Genomic DNA, 21233 nt, shown 5'->3' with positions numbered 1-21233 from the left:
TGGAAACTGAAGAGCTGTAATCTGCACTTTCCTCTGCTGTCCCTGGTCCCTGCCGGAGCCGCGGCCGGGCAGGGCGAGGCTCCTGCACCATCTCAAGGAGAGCTCGGGCACTGCAGCTGCACACACGAGGGACGCGCTGAAATCAGCTTTGTTTCCCATTTACTGCCCTGGGCACTGCCTTAAGGCCGTTTCGTCAAATTGAGCTTTTTTCCCTTCACTTGCTGTAGAAATTCATTGATCTTTTTGTGCAAACAGCAATACTCACCTCCGGTCTGCTGGGCTGGATTTCCCTCCTGTGTCCTGCTTTCCACAATAATCAGGATTGGTGACCACCTCCCTTGGCTGCAGGCAGGGAAACCCCCCCAGTTCGTGTCCTTGCCTTTGATATTCCTCCACGACCTTCCCTCTGTTTTGTCCTATTCCAGACGGATTGCAAGGACAGATCCTGCCATGCCTCACCCACCAAACCTTTCTGCAGGTCACGGCACAGAGTTCAATGTGCAAATATCCAGCTGTGGATCAGATCCCAGGCTCTGGAGAGCAGAATTTGTCTTTCTTGAGAGGATGGGTGGCACAAGGAATCTGCACCTTTACTTTCCATACAGATTTCCAGCTCACCACTGCTGGGAGAATTGAAGGGGTTTTCCACACTCACTTTTTCTATCTGCTTGCAAGAAATGAATTCTCTCTACTGAAAGCCCTTCTGCTCATTACATAATTGTATCTTGGGTTTTAAAAAATTTTAGAGGGATTGTGACCTTTGTCTGATGTTTCTCTCCATCTCAGTCTCTGCTTAGAGTAGGTTCTTTTATGCCTTACCCAGGCGTTTTTGTTCAGGTGTTTTTTTCATTATCTTCTGCAGCAGTCACTGGGTTTGGTTTTGTTGTGTTGGGTTTTTTTGTTTTGAATTTCTTGCCAAACAGCCTGGAGCCTTTGGGACATAATAGAAATAACAGACTGGAGATGTCAGGCAAAACTCCTTAATGTTGTAACACCTTATTTATCTCATAAGTGAAAAACTTTCAGGGGCTGTAACTGAGCCAGATCCAGACTCTCATGAAATCTGGGCATTGATGGGTGAAATTTTGATGATTTAGGGAAAGTATGAAAAAAAAAAAAGAAAGAAAATGGACTTTACACAAGACACACAGATAAAGCAGCTGCAGATTCCAGCACAAGGATGGGAATCATCACTGAAATGACCTCATAAAAGTAGTACCAACTGTACTGTGAGATCAGCAATGGCTCTGCAAGTGGCTCTGATTCACTGCCAATAAAAGGGTTGGAACAATTTTCCAAATAACACAAACCAAACAAATCCTGCAATATTTGTTTGTTCCTATCTTTCCTTAGTTAGCAATCAGACTACATTTAGAAGATATTATGATTGGCTTTGGGATAAAAGAAATTCTGATTGCCCTTTCCTGCTATTTTCCACACTGCTGGGATGCACATCTGGCAGTTGGATGAGTTTTGGAGAGGTTTTGTTATTTCCACAACTGTTTTAAGAGCACATTCCAATGGGGAAATCTGATTCCTAGAACCCACAAAGCACCACTACACATAAACTCTCCTCAGTTCCCTCATTAGGAATTGTTGTTATTTTCTGCCACTTGATTAAATCTGAGAGAGTTGACTTTCATAGTACTATCTGTCAATATTTACCACCTGTCAGGGGAACTGTCTTTGAATTCTCACATGAAAACTGCATGGTTTTGTTGACAAACTGGAAAAGGAAACTATTAAGTCAGCTGGTTCCATAGCAATCTAAAGGTAAAGCTTTGCAAAGGATACATATATATATAAACTAAGGGAGAAATCAGCATTGAAATACGGTGGGCACTAATTGTTATTTTATTCTAACCAAAGCATCTTTTTAGCAGTTGTATGTTAACTTTTTCATAGTCTGGATTTACAGTTCACAGAGCTTTCTTTGCTGACTGACAACAAATCAGCAAGCCAGGCTTATTCCCACATTATTTCCATTCCATCCTTTGGAAAGTTTAATTGTTTATCATCTCTGAACCACCTCCTGTGCACTGACAGGGGTTAAGTGGCTTGTTCCTCCAGCACACCCTCAGGAGAAGTGCTGGGACAATCCATTGGGAACAGTCCCTGGCTGTGAAGTCTCTCCCACACACCTCCTTGGATCCAGCTGTGCCTTGTGCTGTGCAGGACCCTGAGAATTCCTCATGGCAGCTCCATCATCACCCAGCTGCCTCCAGCCTTATCTCAAGGCTGCTGATCTCATCAGTGAGCCCTCCCTCAGGACAAAAGGGCAGAGTGACCCAGTGAAAGTCACATCAGCAGGGAATCAGTTCATGGGAATCATTCCACCCACAGGTTTTACCCACATTTCAAACTACAGGTTAAAACCAGGCAACTGGAAGGTGTTGATGGATAAAAGAGCCTGCAGGCACCAATCCTTACCAAAGTTTCCATGGCTGTCCTCCCACAGGGAGAGGAATATCCTTGACTTGGTGGCACCAGCACAAACCTCAACTGCCCCCAGAGAAAAAAACCACAGCTCTCACCTTGGCATCTGCATTTCCCCCTCCCCTTCTCAATTCCACCATGGAAAGAACTTACAAAATCACAGGGCATGAAGGCACAAGTGCTGCTGCCAGATTGGCTTCGTTCCCCATAATGTGTTTCAGCCATGTGGATTTTCTGTGCTTATTTGAAGGAAAAGAAAAAAACCACAGTACTATTGTATAAAGTGTACAGGGAAATATCTGGGCAAGAACTGGGGAGATAAGCACAGGCTGGACAATACCTTAAAATACTGAAACTAACAAAAACTGGCTTGGAATCAGTTTTGAGTTTATCAAGCTCAATCCTCATCGGTGCTACCACCAGCAACAAAAATGTCAGTTAAACTCTGGAGAAAAAGTTAATTCTCCTTGGCTGATATCATACTCATAGATAGCACAGAGGAAACAGAAGAACTGGTGTTAAGGTCGTAAGTAGAAAGATCTTGAAGGACTAAAATTACTGACCTTTTGGAGGAGGAAAAAGCCCCCAAAACAACCCATGCATTAGTCATAATGAAAATATTGTGCATAGCACAGCTTTCCAAGAGATCTGGCTCCGTGTCAGAGCCACCAGGGAGTACAAGAACTGTTTGCTTGCCTTCACTCAAGTGACAGCACAAAGTGGAGACTCTGCATGAGACCCCAAATGTGTCCCTGGAGAATCATCTGCTCCATCCCCCTGCCCAAAGGAGGATCAGCTCCACCAGTGCCATTTCTGACATTTCTGTACCCATTTCTGCACCAGGTCTGTGATGGAGGCACCACACCCTCATTGCAGCTCACCAACATCTTCCCATTCCAGCAGCTCCATGCACCTCTTTAAAAAAAGAAACCAGAACTGTCCCAGTCACTTTAGAAAGTGTTTATTCAAAAGCTTCATAGCACCATCTTGTTTTTTAAAACAACCAAATAAAATGCAGCAATTAAAACGTTGGTTTTTCTGTTGAGCATGACACTAACTCCACCTGTGAACATATTTATGGTTGCTCTTGCTAAAATAACTGAAAAATAGCGCTCCTGTGCACACAGACATAGCACTGGCCCCTGGGGGGGTTATCCAGTCCCAGCTCAATAATGGAAGAATAAAACCAAGTGGAACTGGATTCCTCAAGGAAACCATTCCCCTTCCCCAGTTCTGCTGGAAGAGAAAGTTTTCTAAAGGTCATTTTTAGCAGTTTCAATTCATACATCCCCTCCAAAACTTCAGCAAAACTAAAACTGTAAATATATAAAATATTTTTGGGGAGTTTTTCTAGGACAAGCCAGACCATAATTGGTTAATTATCTCAATATGTTTGCTCTAACAATCACCTAACTATTAATTCTAAAGGGCCTTTAATGCCCATTTTTCCTAGGGAAAACATCAGTCAAGGTAATTTTACTACATTACTACGCTGATTCGCATAAAAAATTTAAGGTAAAATCAAACTGCCATTGACAGCACTTATCATCTGCTTTCATTGTGAGGTTTTTTTCCTTTTCCCTTGTGAGTTTTGGAGCAGCCTGTCTGAGAGCTGGGATCAGTGAAGCGCTATTTCCCAAGGATCCTTAACTTACATTTCAGGAATAGGGACCAGGCCGAGGGCTCGGTCTCGTTATTGTTTGGCTATGGCTTCCGACCACTGGAATTCTCTATTGCAGCTACTTCTGATGGCCATGGGGAGGCAAATGCTCCCTGCTTCACTTGGCCAAAGCCCCCATGGGGTCCCAGGCTGGCAGCACGATGGGCTCCTGCTGCATCACGGCCAGGATCTCCTCGGGCACGTGCTTCTTGTCCACCACCACCTCGTACACGTACTCGGAGAACCAGTCATCGGTCATGATCAGGTAACCTGGGGGGAGAACAGCATCACAGCTCAGAGCCACTGCAGGAAAGCAGCCACAGACAAGCCTCACCTCTGAGTGATGCATTAAACAGGGCCTGGTCATGCTGGTTATCTCTCAAAACACAGCAAAAAATATCTCGAGGAAGTTAACATACAGGATGTACTTTGTGTGCACCCAAAGGTCAGGCAAGAAGCCCACCAGGAAAAACAAGAGCCAGAACATCCATAATTTATGTTTGCTCTGTTAAAATGGGCATTGAGAATACTCAAGGGAATTACAAAGCTTTAAGACAGAATGTAACATTATTTGACTCTATTTGAGGCTTTAGAATTTTTCAGGTGAATATCAACCTATTCTAAGAAAACTTTCTTGGTTTAGTTTTTGGAGTAAGAGGCAGCCACTGCTTTTCTCAAAGCCATTTAAATCACACTAAGGCTGAAGCAAATCCTAATTGTCTCCCTTAATATGAAAATGACAGTGAGCACCCTTGAACTGGGAGTGAAGGAAGTCACTTCAGAGGTTTTAGCAGAGAGCTACCACTGGAAACAAGCTATTCCAGGTGAAATGGGAATAAGAGTGGCTGTGAGAAAGGAAGCATTTAGGAGAGAGATGAGAAGGCTTTATGTAATAAAGTTTCTCGTGTCCTTATATTGTATCATCACACAATCAAATGAAACAAGAAAATGTCCAAAGAATATGGACAATAAATGCATCTATCTCCACCATCTTGTTTCTAAAGCAAGAGATCAGATAATCCCATAAATTAAAACCCCTATCAACTGTAACCCGAGCTAGAAGCCATTTTGGAAACACTGCCAAAGGGAGCTGCCTTGATTATCCTCTCTTCAGGATATGAGTTCTTGGGACACACAAAAACCTCTCACTCCCAAGAGCCAACAAGTAATTGCACCCTGAGAGGATTAATGAACTCTGCCTCTGACATCCTGTCCCTCGGAGCCGATTGGGATCGCGGCGTCTGAGCCGGAGGAAGCGCCGAGCACGACTGCAGAACATGCAAATAACTCAGCTTTGGGGAGGCCTGGGCAGTGCAGACCCACACACACCCCCTACACACACCTGGGAGCCCCCTGAAACTCCCCAAAGGGCCTTGGAGCTGTAACTCCTGCCCAGGGAGAGGAAATGAACAGTGCCTCTGTCCCAGGGCACTCTGGGATGAGAGATGCACACACAGACACAGGGTGCCTCCAGTTAAATCCTTGAAATGCCTTCCTGCAGGACAGCAACAGCCAATACAAGACATGAAAAGCCCAAAGGCTGCTGACTTCTAGCTGGAGATGCATCCTAAAAAAGCTCTTTTCATGCCAAAACAAGCAGATGGACCCCTCTCCACAGTGTGATTTAGTACTCTCCTCTTCCTTGCTTTTAAAAAAAGATATCCGATGGGATAAGCTGGGTTCAAAGTTAGGTAATAACGTCCTGTGTGTCTCCAGAACAAAGGACTACTCAGAATAATTAAACTTGCCTGTGTGGCTGAAAAACAGCCAGTAAAATAAGAAGGAAATATTTGATTGGGAAGTGACTTTTTTACCTCAGAAAACAAGCAATGTTTGTCAGCAGCTGTGCTCATTCCTTGAGGAAGAACACACAGGGCTCCAGAAACACTTATACAACAGATAAATGTAATTACTAAATATTTAGGAGAGGCAAAGCTGGGCTGGGTCACAGGGGTTCCCTTTCTCCAGGACAAGCAGTACCACAAGATTTCAGTTCTGCCCACTCTGGAGTGTGAACATATGACTGACTCCATCCCATCATTCCCAAACCAGGAGTCCCAATCTTTCCAGTCTTGCACCATTCCTGTCAGGGGAAACAGGTGGCACCTGGCACCCTGGACTGTACTTGGGAAAACAGGGAACCCCACATGAAAAAAGCCTGCTCTTTCCTCACAAAAAAAGTAATTTCTTTGCTCATTGTTTAATGGCTCCAGTGCAGTCCCTGGTGCTCTGCTGCAGGCTGGACCCCTGGTCACCCTGTCCAGGAAATCCTGGGAGCTGGGGCTCACTCCCATCCCCACACCCAGCTGGGCCCCAGCTGGGATGTGCCAAGTTTAGCATCATTCTTGGCTGACTCCTCACTGATGTGGACTCTGGTTTCTGGTGCTGGACTTACCCAAGCACAGCTTCCCAATTCCTTAACAAGGCAGATAAGATAAAAATCTTAACTCTTATCACAGTGAGACACAGACTCAGTGGCACTGCAAGACAGCTCAGGCAAACTCTGAGTCCTCACCCTCCTACACAGCTACTACTGGACACTGCAGAGTGGAAAATCAGGGCAGGAAGGAGAAGAAACCCCATCAAGTTGAGTCACAGTCCCTGAAGGGATTCAAATACTGTGTAGATGTGACATTTGGGAACCATGGTTCAGTGGGGACTTGGCAGTGCTGGGTGAACACTTGGACTCTTTTGGACCTTAAAAGGGTTTTTCCACATCCTAAATGGTTCTGTGACTCTCAGTTACCTCTCCCAGGGTTTGGGAAGCAGCCCTGGAGGACCTGTCCCATTGCCTTTTGCTCCAGGGCAGCTCATTTGGTCATACCCAAGAAAATCATTCAGGGATTCAGCTCCCTGGAACAAAAGCAGTCTGAAATAGAGGCAAGCTTCCTAATTCTGATGGGATTTTCTGTCAAGGCTCTTTTCCAGGGAACTCCCAGAGCAAAACAAAGCACAGTCAGGGAGCAAGACTTTCCAGAGAGCAGGGTGTCCCCTGGTACATAAGGCACATAAGGGACAGTGACTCATCCTGCAAAGTCACACAGATGCCATGGGGACAAGATAGGGCAGGGTTATTCAAGTCACTCTGGGCTCCTATTTTATTTGTTTTATTTCAAAGGAACAACCAGCTCCTCTTCCACAGCTCTAGACCTCATCATTCTTGAGAGGTGAGTGTGGGTTTGGATGCTGCAGCACAGAAGTGCCACAGCTCAGTCCCAGCCCAGCAGGCACCACCTGCAGCAGTGTCAGGGTTCAGCTGCTGCCCTGAGCCATTGATGTTAATTAATCCAACATTGCAAAGAACATTTCACTGCTGTCATATTGCTGAGCCTTGAAGGCTGGACATCAACAGTTTCATTGTTTTGTCAAGTCTGAAGATTTTTATTGGAATACTTTGCTGTGAATGGATACAGTTAACTCAGAACAGAAACTACTGCAAGACCAAGAGGGCACAAAATAAATTAAGACACTTCCTAGAATATTCTGTGTTTTCCTCTGAGTTGTTCATGTTATTGAAAAGCTTATAAATAAGACCACATTCTAAAACAGAGTTCTCCAAAAATAATCTATTCCCAGAAGAAAGCCAAGACATCCTGGGAAAGTTCTGCCACACCAAATCTTACAAGCACAACATTTGGGATTAATGTGCAGCAGAAACAGTCACTTAGAAACAGTGACAGGCCAGCAGTGACTTATTCCTGGGGACACAGAGTCTGGCCTGGCACACTCACCACTGAGGCTGTGCCATGGCTGAGCCCACATCTGGCCTGTCTCACTCAGGAGATAATAAAAACCATGGAGTTCCCCTCCACTCCACGTAGGAAGAGCTGCCTCATTGTCCTTGCCACATCCTGATTTCCAAACATTCAGCTTTCTGCTCTCATGACTATAAATTACCTTTATTGCCACGGTCTTCACCCCAGGAGTTTTCCACTCTCCATTTTTCAAATGCATCTTCTTGCCCATCCTGTGCCAAAACAAGCCGATGACAGTCAGAGGTGAAGGAGAGGCCACACCTGAGCAGGCAACCCCTTCCAAACCCAGCACCAGGAACACTCAGAGCTCCACTCCTCAGAGTCCCAATGGTTTCTTGCTAATGGCTACAGAAATGCCATTTTATAAAATACTCATCTACCTACTTAGATAAAATGTGGGGAAGAAGAGTCTGCAATCAATATTTATTTCATCAGGCAGCTGAAATGTAACTAAATTCTAGTTTGGACTTAACTGACTCACAGAATTTCAGCAGCTGTCCCTGTCCCCCATCAGAGAGTGAGGGAAATTAAACAGGATGCACAACTTGCCTGAACTGGGAATCAGAGGAAAGGAAGAAGGAACTGTCAGAATTCAGAACAGCATTGGGAAGAGCAAATGCAAACCCTTGAAGAATCCAGCTGAAGGACACAGCTCCAAGTCTGGTGCTGTGCAATTAAAATATTTTAATACAAAAGACTAGCCTGAAAAACACCCCATAAATCCATTTTTAATATTGAATGGATTATTGTTGTAATGCTTCTATTCTCCCTTGAGAAGGAAGAACAGTCCTTAAGATGGGACACTTGAGAGCTCCCAGACCAAGGATGTCAACTCTGGATGCTCTCAGAAATTGGGAAGAGCACATTCATGTACAGTAACTTTTTAACCAAAAGGTGCATTTAATTCACATCAATTCTTGATGTTGTAAAATTTTAATATGATTTTTTTTTTAAGTCTTCAAAGCCTTTTTTATAAAAAGTAAGTAAATCCAAAATATTACATTTTACAACACAGATTCTCAAAGCTCCTTCAGGTTAAGGTTTTTAGGTACCAACTACAAAGTTTTCCTTGTTTTTCAGTTCGATATTTACAGAGGTGTTTGTGCAATCTGATACACGGTGGAAACATTAAGAGCTCAGAATGCAGAAAACAGGAAAAAAATTGAGCTGTAAAAAGTAAATTGGAACATTCTTATGACTCAGCAGTTCCATCTCAAGTCTCAAAACTCCACAGCTCAGGCAAACTCGTTCAGTGCTGTGCAAGCTGCAATTTCTCAAGCCAAGGTCAAGCTGGACAGGAAGAGATCACTTCAAAGAAACTTTAATAATGACAGCTTCTGGAAATAAATGGAAACATCAACTTTGCAGATAACCTCAAGTTGTAAGTTTTTGAATGCTTCTTTTTACTTCATTATGTGCTTTGTTATGGTGCCAGGAGCAGATCTAGCTGTGGATTCATCTCAGCTCTGCTGTTTGCCACAGAGCTATGCTGGACACCATTTCCCTTCCCTAATTAGAGGTCAGAGATCACATGCCAGGGAGCTGCAGGAGATTAACCCTGCTGCAAAATGCCTCCTGCCAGCATTTTTACAGGAGCTTCAGGCTCTAAACCAGACTGGACTAACCATGCAGTGGTTGTTCAATCCAAGTTTGTGGGTAAAAGGAAAAAAGTCCTTTGATATGCCTAAAATTCTTCCCTCCTTGTTAAATATTTATAGTTCTGAACACTCAGACACAAACAACACAAAGGGAATAAACAACCAGCCTTGTGCACCAGGGGGTTGTGGCACACTCTGAGTGAGCCCAGGACACAAAGAAGCTCCCAGGATATTCCAACACATCCCTGCCAGCACCACAACTCCAGGAGGGAGACTCTACCTTCTCAGTGACAGCTGTCAGGACCATGGCATGGGTCATCAGGGACTCCCCAAAGATCAATCGTTCGGCTTTGTTCATATTCTTGATGGAGACACCAAACACCAGCTCATGATTAAATCTACAGAAAGACAAATAAACCACATGAGAAAGGATGCAGGGGGAGTTCTGACTAAGTCAGGGAATCAGGAGACTGTCCTGTGCCAGGAACATACGAGTTCAACCAATTTTAATGTCAGAATAAATGCAAAACCTGATCCCTTTAGGAGTTTCTCTCACCATATATTAGACATTTAAATAAGTAAGAATATTTACAGCTACTCATAGTGCATCTTAAGAGGATTCAGATTTAACTAACAAGTAAAAAAAAATTCTTCTGCTGCTGAATTACATAAACATACTCTTTTGGGGTTTATAATCCAAAGTATGTAGAAAGAACTAAAGCACTGTTCATGTCCTCACTGAGGATCCCAAATGACAGCCTGGTTTGATTCTCTACTCACATATTCAGGTCATTGATTCCCAGCTTGCCATAGAAGTGCTTTGCCACATCACAGCCAAACCACACAGCCTGCAGAGAGAAGGAAGGGTCATGCCTGGGCCAAATCCCAGGAGCTTTACATGGCATGGGGTGCACTGTGCCACCCACAAAGAGAAACCAAACCCACCTCGCCATCCTTAATAGATGCTGCAGCCAATTTCTTCAGGACCTCCACAGGCTGGTTGTTGTAGAGAGTTTTCCTCCCTCCAGCCATGTTGCCCAGGTACTCCACTGTGTAGAGCCTGTTGTAGGGGTTCTGGGGTCGAGGATCATTCACTAGACAAATCTGCCAAAAAACCAAGATGTCATAAAATAAGATGCAACATAAGTGAAATCCTTGAAGATTGAACCTAGAAGGATTTCAGGGAATGGCTTTTGTCCCAGCCAGCTGTCTGCCCCATTAGCAAACAAGCCACTTGGCTGAAATAAGAGGTTTCTTAAGGTTGTGTTTGTTGGGGTTTTTTTTGCTTTGTTTCACAAGTTCACCTCGTAACTGTGGCAGAGCAGCTCTGTGTGTTATTCCTTCTCTAATGTCTGCCTTATGACCTATTACAACTGATTAGATCACTGCATATTTTATCATTACAAAACCCTTGTGGACTGCAACACAAGATCCCAGATAATTGAGGGGTAGAGCACAAACAGCACAACAGGGAGAATAAACACACTGACTTGGGCAAGCTGTGCCCATCCCAGGTGCTGCAGACACTGGCAACAGTGGAAAATAAATGGCTTAGCAGCAAAATAAAGAAGGCCTTGGAAAGTTTTCAGCATGCCCAACCTTGTCCTCCATGTTGAAGTAAGGCTTCACATGCTCGTTGTAGAACTGCACCGGGGTCATGGGGCCGTACTTGTGGTAGTTCTTCTCCTTGTCCCGGAACTCCCAGCAGAAAGTCTCCGGAGGGCTGCCCAGGCAAGTGCTCACTATTCTGAATACCTGCCCAGAGAAGCAAACAGCTGTGAGCCTGCTGGGACATGCAGCTGTGCCTCTCCTACCACAGCAATGCCACTGGAGCAGGGATTACTCCATGTGAGAACCAGCTGGAGAAATGGGATCTTAACGGTCACTTCTGAACACACACACACACATCAATTATCTGCATTCAGCTCCTGAAATCTTGGTGTTTCAGCAGTTCAAAACCAATCTGAAAGGCCTCAGGAAAATCAACAGAGCTTTCTCCACCCTCACATTCCATGTTCTCAGGTAAACCACCAGGCAAAACAGAAGCTTACTGATTCCAGGTTATCCTAGGAATGCAGCAGCCCAAAGCAAAAACAGGACACTTCCCAGCCTTGTTACAACATTTCATCAGTAATTCTGAAGCTCCTCCAACACTGCCAGAGAAACTTTATCAAATTTATTCTCTGAAGGCTTAAGAACAGCATCACTGTTCCACCAGGTAGTTTGCCCCATGCAGAGACAAACCAGACCTTTTAACGTGGGCATTTTATCCCAGTGTTTCCCCTGTACTATTTCATTTCCTATTGTAATGTTCATTTGGATTTCAAAGATGGACCTTTGCTTATTTTCAAAACCCCAGAATAATCTCCTCATCTCTTTTAATACATTTAACATCTGTTTAGGGCTGAGCTGGCAGGTTATGCAATTTAATTCCATCTCCCTGCCTGCTGCCTGTGACATCCTTTGCAGCTGACAGCTATCTTTGGATTTTTAGCACAAAAAGTTGACCAGATTTCAAGTCATCAGCCTCCCTGTACATCAGAATATAAAGCTGCACTTCAGAACCACTACTGTACTTTCTCACAGGGCTTATCAGAAAATGTGCCAACACTGGCAGTGTAACCACAGGAGTGTCTTTAAAGATACAGAGCAGGACCTGCCACAGGTACTCTGGGGACAGAGAATTTAATCACAGTTAAACAGGTTTGAATCTGTTTTGTTTCAACTGACACTGATCTTCAGCTCTGTCCATGTCCTGAGGACAAGCCTCTTCCTTGCAAGGAACCATCAGGTTATTTAGAATAAAAGGAGAGGGAATCAAATCTCAGCTGCACCTTCTGCACTGGGATCCAGCTCCTGTGGTCTGTGCCAGCCTTCCCAGCCTGGCAGTCTTCACACTTACACAGCAGAACAGACACAATACCTTTCCCAAAGCTGATTTAACTCTTTCTGGAGCTGATCCATAGGAACTGGCTGTATGTTAATGTGCTCTTTGTGCTGGCAGCAAAAGGAGTGCAATGGTCCTGCTAAATAAAGGTGTTCTTGCTCCGAGCAATTTAAGAAAACAAGTGAAAAGATTAATTACAGTTGAAACAAGGGTGTGGGCATAAGGCTCCTACTGCAGGAACTCACACATTTCTCAGTAAATATGGTAAAGAGCAAATATAAACCCCTGAACTACTATAAATATTTAATTTTGCACAGACTGCACAAAAGGTACCATTTGCTGTGGCTACACCCACATTACCTCAGATAACTGCAAGCACTGAGAGATGAGGCCATGAACACAAAATAAGCAGAAAAATGCATAAAAGGAGAGCAGCAACCAAGCCAGAGGGAAGGAGAATGATGGAGACAGAAGTCTCCAGTGAACAGAGGCACTGGAGCCTGGAATGGCCTCCCTCAATTGTTTTGCTACCACACCCAACACAGGCCCTCTCTTCATATCTCACAAGTTTCCTCTACCAATAAATAAAACAAGCATATTTAAACTAAAAGGTGACTTACATTGCCCTAGTGACAACTAGAAGCAAGATAAGGCAAGGATAGAATGGCCTGTGCTAAACCCCAAAACAAATGAGGAAGGGAAAAGGAGGACACTCCTGATAAGGAAGAGTCTACAACGAGAACAGCAAAGGAAGAAAAATTCTGTTGCATGAACTGCACTGATTTCAGCTTCTGACCCACTGTGCACTGGTTTGATAAGAATGTTTATACAGTTCTGGAGTGAATATTTAATCCCATGTTCCACAACAATTGCCCCATTTCAGCTCGAGTGCTGCTGCTCCCAGCAGGAGCAAGCCAAGATTTGCTATGCAAATAGAACCTCCCAGAACAAAACCAAGCTCTGCTTTGCCACACAAATACAGAGGCAACACCACTCATGCACATCCAAACACATGCAAACCACCTTTCCTACTGCAGGAGGAAAGGCTGTGTTAACCTCAGAGAATGAAGCACAACCATTTACAGAACAGACAAACTGCAATCAGTGAAGAACCTTTCATGTCAGTTCCAGCACCTCTTGTCAGAGGGCAAGAAGCTCTAAATAAATGAGGAAACATTTAGCAGTGAACTGTGTGTGCCTGCCTTAAGAATGACCATCTCTAGGAAGCCTTTGGTGTTTGCTGCAGAATCCCCAAGGGCTTTTGGACACACACTGCATGTAAATTACATTAATTCACCTTTGAACTAAGTGCAAATTTGCAACATTCTGGGGTAGGCTCAAAGCACAGCATTCTTAAGGCATGAACTTCACAACAGTTTTGGTGAAACCCAAGGAACACAAATCACTTTTCTTCTTTTACCCTGACCTTAAAATTAGATAAAAAGAAGCTACAGAATTTTACATGAAGTGCAAAGATGAATTTTCAAAACCTATAACAACACATTACTATGGAACTAAAACTCTACAGAGATAGCCCAAGGTAGGTTCTGCCTAACAGTGATGTTCAGTGGATTGCAGAAAAAGCTAACACACAACACAAAAACATTTGATTTCTTCACTCATCTAAGGACATACAAATGCCAAGTGACCCAGTGGTTAAATGTATGTCTGAGAAAAAAATTAAATACATTCTTTTTTTAAGAGCATGTACTCGGTCACACTAAAACAGCCCCAAGTTTAAGTTATTTTTGGCAGTTTAAGAATCAAGTATGAGCAGCACAGAATGAGAAAAATGATGTGGGTTTGTGTGAGCAGGAGGAGGTTCAGGGAGTGCAGACACACTGACAGTGATGGAGTCAGCTCACAGCCAAAGCCCTGCTGCAATTCATTGCTCTGCTGCCCCCAGGACGAGCCCTCAGCTGGGCTCAGCCCTGTGCAGGCGCCTCCCTTCTGTGGTTCTTTTCTGCTCTCTTGTGGGGAATCCTTGCACAACACTTGTGCTACAAGATTTGCATTCAAAGCCATCAGAATGCAAATTTCAACCTTTCCTGTTGTTTCTAAGAGCCAGACAGGCCAACCTTTTGATCTCCCAAGGGACAAAATGCTGCTTTTCCTACAGCAAGGGGCAAATGTCTGTAAAATATCATCATTCTAAAACCTATGGATTCAAAATATTTGTCTGGAAGGATTAGAAAAACTCAGGATGAAGTAAGCAACAAGCCACTGCAAAACAAATTCACTTGAACAGCTCCAAAACCATTTTGTTAAGCAACAAGAGGCACTTGTTTTGGCTGATCCAACAGCCACACAATGAAAGTAAGGAATCTGTTCCATTCCAGCTCTGTGACCCAAGATTCATGTCACACCACTTTATTTACCTCTTCTATCATCATGTCCATGGCAGCACAAAGTTCTCCTTTGCTTCCTCCACTCTCCACCATATTTCTTAGCCTCAAACAGTATTCTCTCATCTGTTTAAAGAGAAAGTCACTTTGTTATAAAGGGTATGAAAGGTGCCACCTGATCATTTTCAGGACTTCCCATCTGCTTGTTTTCAACACCTATTTTACTCTTCATAACATGTTTTCATAATGAAAATACCTTCAGAAGCTTCATTAGAGATTGAGTCATTAAAAAAAATAACAAGATAATCGAATGCTGCTGAAGTAAAATACAACCAAAAAATTAACAAATAGTCACAATTCAATTACCATTTCCTACCACTGATGTGAGGCTTGCAGCCATTAAGCTCTTAAAGCTTGATTTCCCTCAGTCCCACAAGTGATGCCACAACATCCACACACACCAGCACGTCCGTGACTCACAGAACACACTTTCCTCACACTGTCACATTTATTTTGCAATTCTAATGCATAATTGATCTCTTGGCTGATAAAAAGAAAGGGGCATTTCCCCACTGCATGCACAGCTGCAGTCAGAGCAGCACAAGCTTCCCATTAGTGTCACCATCCATAAGGCCAGGAATGGTGATGGGGCCCCCTCGGGACCAGCTGCTTTGCCATGCTCAGGATTAGAACAACATTAACAGCACTGAAAATGTCCAAGCTCATTCCACCAGGTATTTTGCATTTTTTATGTGGATTTCAGCAGGCAGTTTTCCCTGAGCATGCAGCATGTGAACTGGAAAAAATGCAGCAAACTGTAAAAAATGTTTTAATTGCCTTTTTCATCTAGCTACCTACACCAGCCTCTTCCCAGGCTAATTCATTTCTGCAGTTCAGGGAGTCAGTTAACACCTTCCTTCAGACAAAGCTGTGCACTTCTATACTGAAAGCTGATTCTTAACATGCAGTGTTTTTAAAATACATTTATTTTCCTCCATCTTTTTCACCACATTTGGCAGTCATCTCTAGAAACCTTGGCACACAGGGAGATGAGATACTGAAAGGGTGGGAAAGAGACACTTAAGACACCATGTGCTGGCTTTGCAGAAACAGATTTTAGCAGCCACATGTCAAGAAATCTTTGGAAATCTGAGGATTAGGAATAACTGCTACTAAAACCACAAAAGGTACTTTCAAGCTACTAAAGCCTGTCCATGGACCTCTTCCATGATCTCACCTTCCTGCTCCATGTTTCAAGATTAACATCAGACTTTGCTGAGACTTTAGGCTGCTTGTAAATAAATTTAAGTTGCTGAATGCACTTAACACTTTGGCCAGTAAGGATCAGGTGGTTAGGAACATTTGGAGCAGGTTCATTCCCATCCCCTCCCCTAAATTTTATCATCTAAATCAATTTTACCTTATGATTCAAGATCTCATTCATCCTTCTGGTAGCCTCTGTGGTGTGAGACTCTGGGAAGTATTTCTTGGGGACAACACCATACTTCTCTAAAAGAAATAAAACTACAGGTTAACAATAGGCTTTTTCACACAGTAGATGCTCCTACTGTTCATACCTATATGAATGATAAAGAGAGTTTGGGTTTGTGCAGAGATTATAACAGAAAGGCTCTTATTTAAAGGTTACAAGTACCCAAAGTTTACTTATTAATTTGTGACTGAATTTTGACCTCTGAGATGCATTCCACAGGGATCCCAGTAAGTGGAATCCCTGAACTACTCAGTATTATTTAACTCAACAGTTAAAAGTTCTGAATTAATTAGTGCTTTAAAGTCCTTTTCACCAGGAAAAAAAAAAAAAAACAAACCTTGATTACTTTAAAATTAATCTCCTGAAATACCTTCTAAAGAACTGGGCCTCCTGTGAATCACTCCATGTAAATTATCTAAGGTTAAAACTGACTTCCCAGGGTCCTTTCCTGCTCAACATTTATAAAACACCAGCAGCAGCTCATGGCTTCCTACCTTAGGGTGCCACTCACAGATCTCACCATGCAAGGCTCTGGATGTAACAGCAGCAGCCAAAATCTCTGCCCTGATTAAGTATTTATAGCAATGGGAAGAGGAAAAAAGGAACCTCCAGGCTTCAAAGAAACAAATTCCTTTTGTGATTCTAAATTTGTATTATTGCCTTGTTGATTTACAAAGGTGTCACATTGTTTCACAACACAAATGAGAGCAAGTGCTGGTGTAATTAAGTATCTCCAGCAGCGTGGGATCCGTTCCTCCCGGAGCTCTGTAAGACCAGCAGTGCCACATTCCACATCAATTCCTTCTCACTGATCTTTACACCAACTTCAGGCTGCAATTCCAAGTAGTTTTGCTTTGTAAACACACCCTGGTCCAGCAGTGGCTTTTCCCTTACCATGTGCTCTAAAAACTGTACATGGCTATAAATAAATGAGGTTGAGTTGATGACTGGACGAAAAGGGGATTGAACCCTGTTATTAAACTGAAAGTCAGGGCTATCTAAATATTTGTTGATCATCTGAGTTTTTATCATCAACAGGATTATGCAAAAGTGATGCCAGACAAGATTTCAGCCCAATATTTACAATCTGGCCCCAAAAAAGTCTTTGATTAAAAAAAAATACAGTGGTTAATGGCATCATGTGCCTTAGCCAATTCCCAGGTCTCAAGCTCAATTTTTTATTCTATTCCATTCCCCATTTCTCAAAGCAGGCTGCAGTTTCAGGAAGGGCTCCCTGTGACCAGTTCTCTCACCAATAATGTTGACCAGCATATCCCACTGTCCACCATCATTGGTGGGGTTGGAGAGCAGGAACTGCACCAGTCTTCCTTCCACTGGCTCCTTCTTCTGAGCTGTTTCCACAAAGGCATTTAAAAAGTAGTAACAACGCTCAACCTGAAACACACAGATGAACAACCCCAACCTTTTTAAGTCTGATATATTATGCATTAACTAACTGCTGAGTATTCAGTTCTTTGCAAGCACAGAATAGATGAAGCAACTTTCTGCTCATCCAACGACGTCCTCATTTTCCCCTCTAGCATTCCAGGGGCTACCCTATAAAATTCTTTGTTAGAGCAAATATTTAGGAGTGACTTCACACAGAGCTTGAGGATAGGGGAACAGAAAGTGGGGAGCAGAAGTTATGCAATGAAGCCTGACCCAAACTAGCACTAGATTTGCTTAATTTCCCTTAGGGGGAGGAGCAGGCACACAGCTCACGAGCACAACTGAAACCTCAGAGCTACAGTCATGTTTCCCCTGAACTACCAACAAGTAACTGCTGAAACATACAGAACTCTTGAAAAAAAAAGACTTCTAATACTCCAAAACATCAACATCTTGACAACTTTCTTCTCAAGCTGAAAGTCCCACTGTGCTTGACCACCTGCATTCAAAACACATTTTTAAGGAACTTTTGAAGTTTCTCCTCATACATGATAAAACAATGCAGCCTAAAAGAAGCTCTGTCCCAACACTAACACCTGATTGCATAAGCAATCCTACAACAACCTACACGACTGTACCTTATCCCAGAAAAAGAGATAGGACTGGCTGAACTCAAACTCTTCAATGTTGTATTTCTTCATGAAAGGAAGACGCATTGCGTTGAGGCAGGAAAAGATCCAGCATCTCCCTGAGAGATCAAAGGAACAGGAATTAAACTGGAACACCTGTGCTCAGGAGCTGCACAACAATTCCTTTTACCACGAGATTCATGACACAGTTCTGCCTCGAGCCTTTGGCTGGGCTTCTGCAACACCAAAGAGCGCTGAAGGTGTTCTGAAATCTTTAATTGCAAGCACATCTCTCAGTTACACCATGCAGAAGGGAAAAGAGGCAAACGCTGCAGGTCTAACGTGTGTTATTAACTCGAGGGGATGCTGCAGGAATTTTGAGACAATGACTTTTCCCAGAAGCCCGGACAAAGGGCTCTGGAGCAGCAGCCGCTCCCAGGAGCACAATCCCAGGAGCGTTAGGAGTCAGCCCCCAGACACCGCCCCCGGCCCCGAGCGCCCTCACCGGAGTTCTTCTGGTTGGTGACGGGCTTGCCCTCGGCGGGCACGGCGTGCTGGAACACCTGCACCGTGTCCTGCACCACCTGCCGCTGCAGGCACACCTCCAGCGGGTCGTTGCATGTGGCCACGTTCTGGGCCAGCAGGAACTGCGGCTCGGCCCGCAGCCGCCGAGTGAAGGCCACGGCCTTCTCCGTGCTCAGCCCTGCGGGACAGCGGGGTAGGGTCACCGCCGGGGCACGGGCACCGCACCCGGTAACGCACACACCCCCCCGCCTCTCCCATCCGCCGCTGATAACGGAGAGGCTCCCGTCCCGTAACAATGGGCACGTTTTCCCTGCCCACAGCCCCGGTAAGGTTCCGGAACGCCTCGCTGCCCCCAGTAATTTCCCTCCCACCCCCCGACTAATTGCTGAGGTGCCCATGAGTCTCCCATCCCCCGGTAAGGGCCGGTAACCCCCTCGCTACCCCGGGAATTTCCGTCCCCCGACCCGCTGCTAAGGTACCGATGAGCCCCCCCACCCCCGCCCCCATCCCCGCCATGGACAAGATCCCCCGCTCCCCGGTACCCGCCCGCCATCGCTGAGGTACCGCTGTGCCCCCTCCGCCGCACCCGCCCCTCACGGACGGACCCCCCGGCCCCCCCTCACCGCGGGCGTTCATGGCGGCACCGGCAGCACAATCCCGAGACGGAAGCGGCTCTTATAGCGCCGGCACCGGAAGCCGGAAGAGGGGCCCGGGGCCGCGGCCGGGGGCGAGGGGGGGAGCGGCGGCGGGAGGGCGGACGGCGAGAGGCGAGGGACACGTTTAGTGCCGGTGGGGCGGCCCCTCACAGAGAACACCTACGCTGGCGCTAGATATTGGTGCCTGGCGGCGATCCCTGATAACGACCCCTCCACGGACCCCTCACACAGATGGCTCACACCGGCCCCTCACACGGACCCCTCTCACCCGCTCCTTTTGCCAGCCCCTCACAGCGACCCCTTGCACAGATCGCTCACACTGGCCCCTCACAGGGACCCCTTACACCGACCCTTCACAGGGACCCCTCACACCCACACAACCCCGGCTCCAGAACCTTCCACGCTTCCTGCAGTCCGTGGCCTCCCCGCCCCACAGAGGGTCAGTGCTGGGGTCTGTTTGTGGCACAAGCTCGTGCCAGTGCCAGGCTCTGCAGGGCTGGTGTCACCCTGGGTGAGTGGCACCCATCCGGAGCACCCCCATCCCGCTGTCCCCAGCTCTGTCCGCACGGTGTCACCCCCTGTGCTGTGGCAGATCAACAGGAGGGTTTGGCACAGCTCTCCACAGCTGGTGGTGTTGAGGCCAAGTGCCCAGGAACATGAGGTGGCACCGCTGTGGCACCTTGAGGGACCTCCCTGAGCACTGGTGAGTCAAGGACAGGCTCTGGATCACATTCCAGATCAAGCTGCTGAATTTTCCTCTTGAGGAACTGCCTGCTCCTCTGAGAAGAGTGCTGGTGCTTCACTGTCTCAAATTGATTTACAGCACGCAGTGTTTATTGACAGCATTAGTAATGGACTATTCCAAGGCATGATGAGGCCTCAACAGCTTGCCAGGACCTTGAGAAAAGTGCTTGAGCGGCACATTTGTTGGGGGAAGAGATGGATGGAGATGTTTTCCACCCATCATGGCGCTGGAGCAATCACACTGGAACTTCACTGTGTGCCATCAAACGCTTGGGGCTGCCCCAGACCCTGATGAGCCATGGAGATGGGACGTGCAGCAGCAGAGCTGAGTGCCTGGCAGCTTTTGCCCTGGCAAGAGAAGCTGAGATGCCCACAGGATCATTGGGAAGGGGCAGAGAGTTGGTGGCTACCACCCCAACGCCCTGTGGAATGGCACTGCAGCACAGAAAGCAGCTGTCAGCCCAACACCTCACTTTATTGTGTGCATCAGCATCACAATGCAGTAGAGATTGCTCTGCAGACTGATCCACAATCCACATGCCTGACTGCACATGCATTCCTTGTTGGAATAAACTTGGAGGGAAAGAGCTGGCATCATCTCATGCAGCCCACCCACCTGAAGGGTGCTCCAAGGAAAGGTTCCCAGGGACCAGTTCTAACAGTTCTGACCCTCTAAGCAGCAGCTTAGAATCAACAGATGCAAAGACCACTTATATTTTGAAAAAACATATAAACTTTATCCCAAAAAACCAGTTTCAGTGCTTTGTCTCATCATCTCATGCAATGGCTTTGGGTGACCACCAGAAATGATGTTTTCTGGGTGTTCTTTACCTGCAGCAAAATGAACAGAAGAAACGAAAAATCACCTCCTAGAAAAGAAGAACCACAAGTAAGTGAATTCATCAGGGCTGTGTTCAGCTCCAGAAAGCTGCCAGCAGGCTGAGGATATGACATTAGGGATTTTTCCCTTCCAATGGTTACACACAGGGGTAGCCAGAGCCCTGGGATGGCCGGGGAAGGGCAGGATTTGTGTGTGTCCTGTCCTGTTCCCAGGGACCCCTCTCTGCTGGGACAGGGCTGATGTTCACCAGCCAGAGCAAGAGCACGGTGGGTTTAT

At 45.5% G+C, this 21233-nt stretch overlaps 1 protein-coding gene across 1 annotated transcript; it reads right to left on the bottom strand.

The window, feature by feature from the left end:
- Positions 1-3381: 3381 nt before the first annotated feature.
- On the bottom strand, positions 3382-19492 carry BLMH (bleomycin hydrolase). Its single transcript, XM_054646844.2, has 12 exons — positions 19340-19492; positions 18697-18894; positions 18201-18310; positions 17427-17568; positions 16102-16190; positions 14715-14807; positions 11049-11204; positions 10395-10553; positions 10230-10297; positions 9730-9847; positions 7994-8063; positions 3382-4366 (listed from the first exon to the last, which is right to left on the bottom strand). Exons 1-12 carry the CDS (start codon positions 19350-19352, stop codon positions 4215-4217), a joined length of 1368 nt encoding a protein of 455 aa, XP_054502819.1. The 5' UTR covers positions 19353-19492; the 3' UTR covers positions 3382-4214.
- Positions 19493-21233: the final 1741 nt, after the last annotated feature.

Source organism: Agelaius phoeniceus, chromosome 20 (genome assembly GCF_051311805.1).
Source record: "Agelaius phoeniceus isolate bAgePho1 chromosome 20, bAgePho1.hap1, whole genome shotgun sequence".
NCBI lineage: Eukaryota > Metazoa > Chordata > Aves > Passeriformes > Icteridae > Agelaius > Agelaius phoeniceus.
Note: the sequence above shows the minus strand (reverse complement) of the source record. Positions and strands in the feature narration are given on the sequence as shown.